General features: G+C 38.7%; 2 protein-coding genes across 6 annotated transcripts in view; both read left to right on the top strand.

Annotated features, from left to right (window-relative positions):
- Nucleotides 1-6,703, top strand: part of atp13a3 (ATPase 13A3) — a 34,211-nt gene extending 27,508 nt beyond the window's left edge. Inside the window, exons 33-34 of the mRNA XM_047586776.1 lie at nucleotides 664-756; nucleotides 1,929-6,703. Of these exons, the coding sequence (XP_047442732.1) occupies nucleotides 664-756; nucleotides 1,929-2,126 (291 nt within the window). The 3' untranslated portion in view covers nucleotides 2,127-6,703. The remainder of the gene's footprint in view (nucleotides 1-663; nucleotides 757-1,928) is intronic.
- Nucleotides 6,704-9,598: 2,895 nt separating this feature from the next.
- The window catches only part of opa1 (OPA1 mitochondrial dynamin like GTPase), a 38,076-nt gene continuing 33,782 nt past the window's right edge, over nucleotides 9,599-13,892 (top strand). For 3 of the 5 annotated variants that reach the window (XM_047586982.1, XM_047586980.1, XM_047586979.1), the window contains exons 1-5: nucleotides 9,599-9,798; nucleotides 12,232-12,556; nucleotides 12,733-12,829; nucleotides 12,970-13,077; nucleotides 13,348-13,401. In XM_047586982.1, the coding sequence (XP_047442938.1) occupies nucleotides 9,770-9,798; nucleotides 12,232-12,556; nucleotides 12,733-12,829; nucleotides 12,970-13,077; nucleotides 13,348-13,401 (613 nt within the window). In that variant the 5' untranslated portion in view covers nucleotides 9,599-9,769. The remainder of the gene's footprint in view (nucleotides 9,799-12,231; nucleotides 12,557-12,732; nucleotides 12,830-12,969; nucleotides 13,078-13,347; nucleotides 13,402-13,892) is intronic. The other 2 variants (XM_047586983.1, XM_047586981.1) reach the window with 1 other exon arrangement.

Genomic DNA, 13,892 nt, shown 5'->3' with positions numbered 1-13,892 from the left:
CGGTAGCTCTAGATCTTTTTCTCATGTTCAATTTTTCGTTTTTCATGCAGTGTGTTCATCTTTGTCTTGTTTAGCCTTTCAGCAGGATTAATCTTTTGTTGTGAGGTGAAATTATGATGCAGTCAAAATGTCTTTACAGACAAACTGATTTCTGTTAAAGTAGTGTGTAATCTGTAGGCTGAAATCTCTCAAAGCAGCATATTTTTGTCTTTTGTAATAGTTTTTCAATAGACAGATGCTTTTTACAAATAGTTTCTGTACTGTTTCCTAACGATGCATCATTTGTACCTGCTGACTCAGTGGGGCCGTAGCACTTTGTCTGGCTTCCCTTGCACTCCTTACCATTCACCCTAGAAGATGCTCTTTTCCTGAAATTGCTTTAATCACCTAAGTGAATTAAAAACCAAAATTATTCCTCACAAAGATTCATATGTGAGCCAATAGTATTCAGGTGCTCTCTTCTCACTAATATGTTTCATTTTAACCTCACCTGTAAGAGTAACACACAGCTTCACAGAAGAAAAAGTTGACATATTTAGTGTCTTAAAGCTGTGGCTCTAAAAATCAGTTGAAGTCCTAAGTGGGAAAACAACCGCAAGAGCTATGTGAAATCAAATTAGCCTCTCTGTAATTCTTTCCCCTGCCCACTGCGCTACTCCATAGACCTTCATCCTTGACATCGTCTTATGGAAGCTTGTGTTCAGCCGAGACAAACAGGGCAACTTTGGCGTCACCCCTGCTGCCCCGACACCACAGGTTGGGAAAAACTGACACCTTCTTCTCTAGCCCTTTTCAGTTTCCTCTTGTGTGGTGTTCCCTCTCTCTGTCCCAACATCTTTCTCTAATGTTACAGAGCACACTTTTCTAATGTAACCGCTAACCAAGACCTGCATGTGTGAGACCCCTGTCTCACTCTGACCTGTACTCTTCTTAATATGTCTCCTGATGGGCTTGATAACAATTACAATTTTACTCAAAGACAAGTATTGTACTGAACATAACTGAAAGCTATTTTCAATATTGAATCTGGCAGGATACTGTGATACAGTGAATGATCAAGTTAAAATATAAACTACAGAAATATTTATAAAAAATATTTCAGTTTGTTAGTTGCTCATTTATTTAGTTACAACCATTTAGCTCTGTTTTCTGTTAAGACATTTTTTTTTTAGTTTCTTAGTACTACAAAGAAGGCCCTACTGTTATGTTGTAAAATAAAAGGAAAATCTTTAAGGAATAGCTTGGAGACAGGTATTGTTTATGTAAAAAAAAATACAAGAAAACATAAGATCAAATGGGATTGGACCTTGGATTGGTTAAGGCTCTACACCAAATGATGGGCATCAGGACATCCCTGATTATATTACTTATAATTATATATATTACTATAGAATTATAGTTTGAAAATGTCTTAACCAAGTTTCAAGCCACTTCCTGCCAAGGACTGTTGCTTGCTGCTTTTCAACTGGTCACTGTGCATCCAGTTCCCTGCTAAACTGTATTTGCTGCACTTTATTTCCTAGCCCAGCTGTCATCACTGCTTAGCGTTTCCTATGAAATGCAGTGTGATTTCAAATGAAAGCAGTGTAATTGTCGATGTCTGTGTTGGGTTAGTATATTATTATATTTTTTTAGTTGGATTCCTTTGTTTGTTTTTATCTTTGACTCCATGAGCTTGTTTTTAAGGAGTGTACTTCAGGAGTGTCTTATAGCCATGTACTGCCATCTCCTTCAAACTCTTATCATGCTGAATTTTGTTTTTAATGTCTTGCATGTACTTTACCAGTGTAAAGACAGACAATTATACAGTAAAAGTCTTTGTAAAGCCTGAATAATTACTGTATGACCAATTCATGATAATTCTCCCTTTTTGCCTTTCTTTTTTATTTTTGTTTATTTATTTATTTCTGGCGCCGTGGTATTTTCAGGGGGGTATTGACCTGCGGGCGCACAAGTGTCTGTCCCGGCTGTGCTGCTCAAGCAAGATGACACCCAAGGCTCGCTACATGCATCTGGCGCAGGAGCTCAGCGTGGACCCCGACTGGCCTCCAAAGCCAACGACCACCATTGAAGCCAAGCCCAGCCCAGAAAATGGCTCCACCTATCGGATCATAGTCAGCTCCTAGCGACTCCCCCCCCCCTCCATCTTTTCCAATTTTCCACCTGTTATACAGGAAACATGCATACAAGGTGTGTTTAGTAAATGCACAGTCACTTGATTTAAATGAAACTGACACATGAGAATTTGGTTTCTTTACCGTTCTTGCATCTAATACTGCAGCAAAAACCATATGATAGCACACAAGTACCAAATACAGTTACGTTTTAGTCCTCAGTATTCTTGCTGTCACTCGCTCACCCGCTCTCAGGTCTCTCTTGCTTGTTGTTAAACAGAGTTTAAGAATTCTGTGTGTTGAATTATAATCTCATACTTTATTGCCATTTCTATTACCAAAGTTGAGCAGCATTCAACATAGGCTGCAAGGAATATGGATTAACCCAGTAACACTTGTGCACTGACCGCTTCAGATTGAGATGCAGTGCAGGTTCAATGGCCTCAAACTGTGTTGAGGTGGAGAGTGTAAAAGAGCCCAAGTCCAACTAAATGTTGTGTCAGGCAAATTAGGCAGGGTGTTTAATGCTACCCATAGTTATTTTTCTATACCTGACATAAAAGTCTTCAGATTTTATTTTCACAATACTATATTTGGATTCAAATAGTCTGTGCAAGGCTTCAGAGAGCCTTGGTACAGATATTGGTAAAGTAAAGATTTTAGCCTTGAAGAAAGTTGCACTCTGGTCCTCTGAAGTACATCTCTTTCTGTGCATTTAGACAATGACCATATTTTGTATGGTTTGGAAATTACAACATGAGTCTGAAAACAAAGCTTGTAGACCTGCCTAAAAGTAACATGGTCTGTGTGAAAATCAGCTTTCTGACATTTTTATTGGAATTGTTGAAAATATGAGAAATTACTTGAAGAGTAAATCATAAAATATGATCACAGATGGATGATTAACTAAATGGTTAACCCCAAAAACACATGCAAGATTGCGTCTTTCATTTCTGGTCAAAACTTTCATATACAGGCAAGACATGAAAAAGTAAAAGGTGCAAAGCTGTTCTTGTGTACAGGCATCGGCAGACTGATAAGTGTGGCGAATTGTGTTTTTTTTTTTTAAAGATATGATAATGTAAAAAAATAAATAAATAATAAATTAACAAAAGGACAAATGTCCCGTAGGCTCCATAACCATACTAGTGGTTGGGCTCTGTTAGTCCAGAGTATAGAATATCTGCTGTGTAGCCATGAGACAGGATACTTCTGAAACTATTGACTGAATTCTCATTAACTTCAACATTATTGTCCTCCCTGCAGCATATTAAATGTTTTCATGTCACCTCATCATATGATATGTGCTAATAAGTATGACTGGGAGTATGACAACATGACCTTTCTTATGGCACTTCCCTCTCATTACCCTAGTAATGGTAAAAATCTATGAATAGTAAACCTGTCTTAACTTTTCATCATTGGAAAATTATGTTTACCAGTGTGCAATGAGCATTTATCATTCATGGGCTGCTAGTGTGGCTACAAACCTTCAGTCTTGTGATTGCATCTATCAGCCATGTCCTGTCGGCAGAAAACATACAGAGAATTGCATGAAGCCAGCTTTCAATCATTACGTTCTGTACACTTGATGGTTGTAATACTAATATACAGCATTACTATATAATTAAGAAACACTTACGTTCAAGTGTCTGTATTTCAAAAAACAATAATCTGCTCCTAAAACGGCATGCAGCTGGCTGGTTATTGGGGACAGTGAACCACGTGCATGAGACCATATGAGCTGAATTGTCCCACATCTTGCCGAAATGGCTGTAGAAGTCAGCAGTTCTATTTAAAATTTACTTAAAACATGATTTCTTCCTATGGAAGACTGACTAATAACTTGAGACTGTAGTATATTGAGGCAAGGAATTGTGCACCTCATCCACTTGCCACCCCTACACATCCTGCATAAGATGGACGATGATTACACATCTGTATCCATGTATTACATGGAAGCTACCTGCATAGAGAGTTAAGGGCTATTTTTCACTTCTATGTTCACTACTTTTCACTACTTTCTTTGATATTTAAAGTGATGCTTGCTGAAATCTCTTCTTTCACCCACACTAGACTTTGTAGGCGTAAAAGCTTGTAGTTTGTTGTATCTAAACCGTGTTGTTGAGTTTTCTTGAAGGCTGAAGGCTTTAAATTTTGAGCATCTGTGGGTGCTTCTCTCCTGAAACTCACATGGAACCTCTCTTTGGTAGACAGTGCTGGTGGAGAGGAGACTCATCAGATTCATCAGACTTTTAACAACACAACAAAATTTGCACCTGTTTGTCTAGGGAATTTCTGGTTGTTAATAGGTGGTGTGAGAGTCCAGGCTAGGTGTTGGGTTGTTAACAGACCCTTGTCATGTGAGTTTCACGTAATCCGGACCAACAACTAAAAATCGTGAGTGGGTGGGTAACATCTTCATGAAAACTCAAACCATACTGGTCTGGTAATAGAAAGTCTACGACTTTCTGAGCATGAAGGATTTTGAAAAGGTTTTATTTACATTTCGAGCCTTGAGAGTGGCAAATTTTTACTGTTACAGCCACATTCAAAGCCACTAGTAATGGTGAAAGGGAGACTTACAGTGGAGTACTGCTTTAAAACAAAGATGGCAACTCACATGCACCAGTTTACCAGTGTCTGTGTAATTAGAATTGTAGACTTTGCATAGCAATCTGCTTTCCATTTTATTGTTTTTTGTTTTTTTTTTTTAATTTTCTGAGTGCTTGAGTGTCCAACTAAATGTAATGGATGACATTAAGCACATTATTACTCCAACATCTGGCACCAACACTGTATTATCTGACACCGTCATGTTGTAAACATCACATTTATCGTCTCTGATGATCAACAGTTTATTCATTGAGAAACTAAATCACAGTCACAGACATTTGACCATAGCTTGCGTGGATGCGTTGTTGTTAGTTTTTGTTCGTTTTATTTTTTGTGTAGAAAATTGATGATGTGAACAGACGAGAAGTACAAGCAGTTTTTGCCGGATTTCAACAGCACTCCTGTGCCCAAATATTGGCCACTTACATAAGTTTCCATGTTTTTTTTTTTTTCTTGATAAAGATTGAGTGTCATACAAAGAACAAAAAAGAAATGCAATACTAAAATTATTGATTTAGTTTCCAAAGACTTTTCTTCACAGTTCTGCTGTTTGTTTGTAAACAAATTGAGTACGAGACAAACAGGTGGTGAAAATAAATATTAGAGGTTGAATTTTGTCTGTATATATGAGATGTACATTTCTAGTGTGTGCATAAAAGTAAAATTAATTTAGTTTCGCTCTCTCTCTTTCTCATACACACACACACACGTATGTGTGTGTGTGTATATACATATATATATACTGTATGTTTTTTGAATTATCAAAGGGCTGGTGTGTCTTTTTCTACTTTTTGGTACTGTGTTACAATCGGTTGTCCATGTTTAATTTGTAATGTCTGTTGGCTTTATTCGTACTACGTTTGTTAAGGAGTTCTGTTATTATCTTAGGTCTTTCTTGTTTGGACATGGATACTGGGCATTTATTTCACAGTTTAATCAGTTATTGTTGTAAGTATGATTGGAACACATGGGTTAGGGTTATGTATACAGCAGGAATCTATTTCAGAGTTTGAATTCAGTTAAATTGGATCAGATGATAGTTTTTTCTTCTTCTCTTTTACTGCAGTGCTTTGTATTGAACTGAGAATCTGACACAAGAAGGGAATTTAGCTTTAGTGTATTTGGCACCTTTGCTTAACGCAGTCGGAATTTAAGCAACAATGTGACAATCTTTGTCTGTCTGATTATCCAATGTATGTGTTTAACCTTATTTTGTGTAGACCTTTTTAAAAACTCTTTCTGCACCCATGTAAAAATTAAAATGTTATTGGCCAGCAGAATGTTCAGTGCTGTTCAATATTTGCAGCCTGTTGTAGAAGTGATTATATTGCTGCTAAGGGCAAAATGTTTCAGCCTCAACCTGTGCACCTTCATACAGGAAATTCAACTTAAAGACGTGCAAAGTATAAATACTACAGATTTCTGCATTTTACTGTAACAGAGCAATGGATGCAGTGTTAGAGCAATGGATTTTATGCTGAAACCTTTGTGATCTCATACAGGCACAGCATATACAGACTTTTCAGGCAGCCATGGCCTCTGATTCACACGGTGTACAATTGAACAGCTTTTAGATTAGATCCACTACTAAGTAAATGAAGACTTATGGATGTTGTTTCCTCAGGGAACTGTGACTTTGTAAAGAACAGAGAAAACAAATAAAATTTAAAACCCAACCTAAATGAAAATATGCTCTTGATAAAATGTTTTATTACTGTCCAACAATATATATGGTCTTTCAGGACAGTTTATTTGGTGTGTCTAGTATTTGCAGATTCCTCACGTTAACAGGAGGCTCTCCTGGGTGTATGCCCCCCCCCCCCCCCCTTTTTTTTTTTGTTATTGGCAGAGATGTACTTTTTTAAGTTTTGTATTTTATAATTTATTTTTATTTATTTTAATTTCTGTTTCCCTGAGGATTGTATTTCAGATTTATCTTGATTTCTTCCTTTGCAATAAATGTTCTCAAAGCAGCTGCTGGATGTCTGCAAATTATTTGTTTCCATTATACATTAATTGATTTAATATAATGTAAATAGCATCATTGACAATTTAAACTATCTCAACATGCTTTACACAATCCTGCACACGAAACACCCAGAGCAAGCACTAAGGCCATGGTGGCAAAGAACAACTCCCTTTTAACAGGAAGAACCCCAGCTCATATGGAGAGACCTGTTTGAAGGAAACAGAAAAGTAGGAAATAGAAGAGAGGAGGGGAGAGCAGCAGGAGCAACAAGATGATACATACCTCTGTCATGCATCTGAATAAAGCATAAGCAGCATATAATCATGATACAAATAAGAGTACAGTGGACATTCAATACATGTCAGAAGAGATTCCCGTGGTGCTCTAGAGCACAGGTGTCAAACATACGGCCCACCAGAGGGTCTAATCTGGCCATATGGCTGTTTTGCAAAGTGTACTGAAAATAATTACTATGCCCATTTTCTCCACTGTTTTGGAAAGAAAAGTGGACAGAGCATAAAACTGAGACTGTGCTGCCCTCAGAGACCCAGGACTAAATAACAGACAAAAAACAAGAACATTTTTGAAGCATAGTTTATTAAATGTAAGCATTTTCCTAGTTCACCTGTTCCTCTTAAGACAAGTGGAAAAATTCTTGAGTTGTCATTATATTATTATGTTATTATCTTGCATAATACTCCACTGATAACAAAATGGTAAGAAGACTGGCAGGTTACTGAGACCAGGCTATGAGTGGTGTGCAGCTCTGTAGACAAACACAGCTTTAGGCTGGGGACTCTCACAAGAGGATGGGAGAGGGACATGCAGCTAATAACATGTCAGCGTAGGTGTTCAGGGCATCATGTGGTGTCCACTAGCAGCCTAGGCCTACCGCAGCCAAACTAAGGGATATGGTGTTCGGGTCAAATTTGACCCGTTTTGACTTTTGACAGCAGTAAAAATACCCTAAACATCATTCTTTTAGCCTGAAATTTGATGACTTTTCTTGAAGTGACCCAAAATACATATAAATAAAAATATTTTGTTAATTTATACTTTTATATAGGTGCTACACATTTTTGCACACTGAGGTTGTTACGGGTCAGTTTTGACCCGTATCTATTCAGATGGATTTTAGGTCTACCAATTGGAGTCAAATAAGGGAAAATTGTGGTTTTATGGAATCTTCAAATTGTGAGAATGCACATGTCATGTTTGTGTGCATTTTATATGTGAAAGAGGTGACAGAGTTTAAGGGAAGGGGACCTCACCACAGTCATGAGAACTGTCTGTGTTCCCGAACATTTGCCCAGGTTCCCGCAGATAGAGACACCTGCTGGTCTTTGTGGGGGCAGGAGAATACCAAAATATTGAAATACCGTCAAAAAACATGGGAGTGATCATATATGGGAACAGAAGAGAACAGAAGTCATCCAGGGGTCAGACGGTGCCTTCTCACAGACACAAGATGTGAACCTGCACCTGCGATGTAATAAAATAATGTAGAAAGTAACAAATTAGAATCTGGGAATCTTGGGTTGGGAGGGAGGTGGTGGGGGTCACAACATTATAAAGGCAGGTTCGGGCTGCCATTTTAGTGATGGACATCATGGCGGCAAGACTGAATGTCCAACAGGCCCTGGATCTGCTCTTCCAAGATGAGTGTGATTCTGATTTAGAGGATGTGTCAGAGCAGGAAGACAATGAAGATGACTATGATGAAGAGGTGCAGACAGCAGGGCAGACATTTATATATAAAAAAAAACAGTGCTATCTGTTAGTCGTCACTTCCACATCATGTTGTGGGCAGGATGGCAGCAGAAAATGTGATTCGGACCCTCAAGACTGACCATCTCCCACACAGATGACATTTTGTCAACATTTCAGCGCTTCCTTTTCTCATTGAAAAAAAAATCACCACTGAAATGACAAACCTGGAGGGGGTTAATTGTTATGGCCAGGATTGGAAGACCATGGATGTAATTGACCTACATGCCTACATGGAGCCAATACTGGCTGGAGTGTACAGATCAGGAGGTGAGGCTGCTTCCAGTCTTTGAAATGCTGAGACATGAAGACTGATTTTTTTGAGTGGTAAACACACGTTCAAGATCCACACATAGAAAGTGTTCCACCAGACTAGTTCAGGATAGACACTTTATCTGGTGATATAGCAGTGAGGACGGTGTTCAGTGGTTATATTATGAAGTTCCAGAAAGTTCATGTAATTTTCAGGGTCAAAAAAAAAAAATTCAAATATTATAGTTTTTGTATTTTTTACTTCTTACATATATTACATGACATCATACTGTGTAATGGATCATTTTCACCAAAAACGAGTGGTGTAAAATTTAAAAAATACACTTTCCCTGCTCTTTGAAATATTTATGGAGGTTTAATCATTCATTCAAGTGGGATAAGCTATTTAAACATTCTGAGTAGGTTTGTAGTTGAAAATTTTGTGGAAATACTTACTACAAGGGAATTCCGGGTCAATTTTGACCCGAACCATACCATGAAGGTACAGAACATGAACAGTATGTAAGGGTTAAATTGTATTCTGGTTTTACAGGATTTGAATCATCCTGCGTGACTCATAAATCTGTCTAACACGTAGCCCCTAACTTAAGCCTGCAGACACATTTTATAATGTAAATGAGTGTATTTTAGTTAGACCTATCTGACTTCCAAATTTACATCCTTATCAGTCATGTGTTTTATGTGATCATGTTTGAGCATGTACTTCGCGGTGCTGTTTAAATTTAATTTAAAACCACTGCCAATTGGACTGAAATGTTAGGGTATATTATTTTAATACACAGTCTATGTTTGTATGTATCGTGATACGTAGGAACGAATTTTACTGATGCGTTTTTGTCAGTGCTCATTTGGAAGTAGCACCGTTAACAGGAAAGAAGGGACTGTCATTCTGGCTGTGTCCTTGTAGGCTAACGAGCTAGCTATCTGCTGTAACAGGCAAGCAAATGTGTCCCATTTGGAAAAATGAATTAAAGTGTGTCTGAAGAGTGAATTTGAGAGAGATTAACGTTTACTAGCTGTTAGCGGCATCATGCTACGTGTCGGGAGTAAAGCTGCCTGGTGAGTTTTTATGTACAAGCTAACGGTAGGTGAGCTGGAGCTAGCTGTGGTGTAGGGAAGCACAGATGTAGCTGGCTTTTTGACAGCTGAGGACTTTGTGTAAATATTGTAAGCTGCCGTTCTAATTGAAGCGACACATATTGAGCTAATACTACATTACCTGGATGCACGAGCTCTGGCCATTCACTTAAAATTATTATAACTGTAAAGCTGCCAGAGCTGCTGTTTAAGAGTTCGACGTTAGTCAGGCAGGTAACTGACTAGCTAGGTAGCTAACCCGGGTGATTGGTGAATTTGATCTAATATAGGCAGGAGTAGTTTCTTTTTATCTGAAAACAGCTCGTTATTACAGACCACTGTAATCTAACCTGACATTAATTATAGTCGACGTCACAACATGCTTACTTCTCAGTCTTCAGAAGTGAGAAGTGAGAATTTTCATTTTTTTTAAAAACTTTCACGGAGAAAATCAAGATTAATGAATTTAACGTATACGGTTCCTTGTTTCTTAAGTGGTAAACAAATGTAAACATGTATTTAGACCATTGGAACACAAGTGCTGATTCAAGCATTCATTAGCAACATTGTCACATTAGACAACAATAGGCCACTTCATGGTACCTAGCGTTCATGCAGGTAGCGTTCATGCAGAGGTGGACCTTGTAGACCACATTGGACCCGGATTTGACCTGAGAATGTTTACTTGATCTTCTAAACTAAACTAAACTAAACTAAACTGAATGCTTCCAAACCTCATTGAAAAGCACAGGAATTTCAAATGTGTGCTGAAGTTACCACATATGGTTCCATGCTCCATAAAGGGTTAAACGCTAGTAATCGGTTTATGTACACTCATTTGCCATTTCATTAGGTACAATAGTGAAAATGAATGCATTGTAATATATTTTCATAAAGGTTATGGTATTCCGCATTTTCTGAAAAAATAAATAAATAAATAGCTGAAATACTGTGGTTTGTTGTACTGTTGAATTGCATTGAGTTGTACTGACACATGTTTCTATTATTTTCACAACCCCACTTTAGTCAGTGAACTAGGCCAAATAATTGACTCCAGCACTACAAACCACATCCTCCAAAGTGATCATGTAGTTGAATTACCAGCATCCTTCTTTATTTATTTATTTTTTGAAAAAAGCGCCTCAAAGTGTGGCAGCAGGTCACCAGTAGCTCTGTGATGTTTCCTTTTTTAGATTATCCGTATTGTGATATTGTTTTGTTTTGTTTTCTTGCTTTTGTTTTTCTGCGCCTTGAACCAGTCAACATGGTTTTTGGTTTTTATTTTATTTTTTATGGACTTTTGGTTTTTGGCTGTGGTATTGGCTGTGGTGTTCTGCAGAGCGGCCGTTCTGTCTGGTGGTGTATTCCAGAGATCAGCTGCTAGCACTGTCTGTGTCCCTTGAGCTGCCGGGGCAAGGCCTGATATTCCTGGTGAACTTCAGAAGAAGTGTTAGGGATGCCAGGCTGGAGTTGGAGGAGCGAAGAAGGAGTTTTGGGTCGATTGTGCCGTCTGTGTTCATGGGGAATGTGAGCTGTTTAGATGGATGGACGGTGTGTGCTTGATGGGACCCAGAGGGAGTGTTAGAAGTGCTTTGGAGACCTGGGTTCATACAGATGACAGTACATCTGTGTCTGGCTTCAAGACTCTACGGGTGGACACACTCCATTGGTGTTTACATCGCTCCTTCAGCTGACAAGGAAACACCATGCGACACGATCCACACCACTGTTGCCACACAACTGGTCAAACACTGCATCACCCTAATATTTATATTATATAATATTTATTATATATTATTTATTATTATTATAATATTTTATTTTATTTTAATCTAATCTTATTTTATTTTATCTTTCTTGTGGTCTTTAAGAGTATTACTTTTATGTGCAACAAAGCTACTGTGACCAAGTAATTTCACTTGTGGATCATTAAAGTCTGTGTGTTTCAACATCAACTAAACAACGATGAAGGAGGATTTAGTGTGGGACTGTTATATTGAAAGCATTCATTTTCTACTGGGTCTACTAGTGTACCTTATTAACTGCCTGATCAGTGTATGTAATGAATCTGAATGTTGACTGCTGGCAAACTACTTCAAAACATTTGCTTCTCTGTTTGCCTGGGTAATACTGCTTCTTGTGGTACACATAAAAGACAGTTTTATTATGGCGGGTAGTGCATATACTTGCACATTATTACACATCATTTAATCTATAACTATACCTAATGATAGACACACTGGCTGTAGTGAAGAGATCTCACATTTACATCACTATTTTTAGACTGTCAACCATTACTACAAACCAATGCAAGCTTCAGATTTAGTTGTTTCAAACAGTATTTTTCTATTAAAGTTATTTTATTGTATGTTCAGTACTAACAGCTGTAATGATAATAATTGTGTGTACTCTCAGCATGGCCTGTAGGAACCTGGTTTCTACCAACATGGGGGTGAGATTTCGGGTACCGCTACAGAAGCTACACCCTCTGTCCCGTGCCATCCACCACCGCTACTCGGGAAACACCAACCCTCAGCGACCTCCTCATCGCACAGCAGCCCGCTATTTCACCTCCATGTCTCGATTGCCGATGCGGCCACCCAAGCCTCCTCCAGGTTCAGGGGGGCAAAATTACCAGCAACAGCGCAACTTCTGGGTGGCCCGCCTCGCTGCCCGGCTGCTAAAGCTCAGATACATTCTGCTGGGCTCAGCAGTGGGAGGAGGCTACACAGCTAAGAAGGTCAGTATTGGGTGTTATGCAAAATTAATAATTACAAATCGTAATTTTGCTTATCCTTGCATTGACACATTTTTCCATTTATGCTTCTTTGCAGCGGTATGCTGTTCTAACTATGATTATACACTAGTGATAACTGCAAATGTTTAAAGAAAAACATTCTGTCATTTTATCTGTAGACCTATGAAGAGTGGAAAGACATGCTGCCTGATTTTAGTGAATACAACTGGGTCATTCCTGATTTTGTCTGGGAACTCAGTGAACAAATCGATCTTGGTAAGAGATGTAATATTAACTGATGATTTAATGATTCAAATTAATGTGGTAATATTGTATGCAACATTGTTTTCCCGCCAGTTGTGCTATGAGATACAATTCCAGCCTTTTCATTCGCATGCTTTCTGTTTTATCCACAGATAAACTGGCCAAAGCTCTACCAGAGATGGAGGAAATAGCCAAACTATTACCTGATTTAGACAAAATAGGAGAGAACTTCACTTTCATTAAAAGTCTCCTTTCCCCTGGTGAGTTAAAAGAACATCAACTTTGCCTTTATAATTTGAAGAACACCATATGTTAGTGGTGTTCTCATTTCCTTTAACAGCTTCTCATTAAGTGACTACTTCACTTGAATCTTTGGCACAGCAGCGTTGCATTAATACACATCATTTAGCTGTGTCCCTGGTTTGACCACCACCCCTCTGCTTCTGTCTTTCATGATTTATATCTTTTGTTGTCCCCCCCGTCCCCCACCCCACCCCTTCTCCTTTCCTCCTCCACTTCATTCTTTACAGGTGTGAGTTTGGGTAGTGAAGTCAAAGGAGCTTCTGGTCTGCATCTGTTGTTAGGTGTGTAAACCTCGCACACAGTAGCATTGCCCCTCTTTTCTTTCTGTCCGTTTGACCACCATTGTGCCTCAACTTCGCCATGATTTGGTTTTATATGCAGTAGCAGCCTCTTTCTGGGAGGTGTGCTACCATGTTGCAGACCAATGCCACTGTCAATAATGGCACTGTTCATGGTTAATAGAGATTCCGTTGTGTTGTGTGGCAAGGAGGCAAGAGCGCTGTGGGGTGATCCAAAAACCAAAAGCTAAGCATAACTCAGAAGACAGGGAACCAGAAGGAACTGAACTGAAACACTAGGAAACCTCTACAGCGGTAATTTCCACGGATGACTTCACAAAGGGAAAGGCAGAACTATGTACACACGGGCACAGAGATTGACGAGACACAACTAATGATATACACGAGGAAAAAACAGGCAGGAAGAGCAGTAGAACACAAAACACCAAGGAAGAGCTGCCAAACAAAAATCAAGAAACACAAGGACAGACAAA

Source organism: Mugil cephalus, chromosome 6, assembly GCF_022458985.1.
Source record: "Mugil cephalus isolate CIBA_MC_2020 chromosome 6, CIBA_Mcephalus_1.1, whole genome shotgun sequence".
Classification (NCBI taxonomy): Eukaryota; Metazoa; Chordata; class Actinopteri; order Mugiliformes; family Mugilidae; genus Mugil; species Mugil cephalus.
This window is presented reverse-complemented; position numbering and strand designations above follow the sequence as displayed.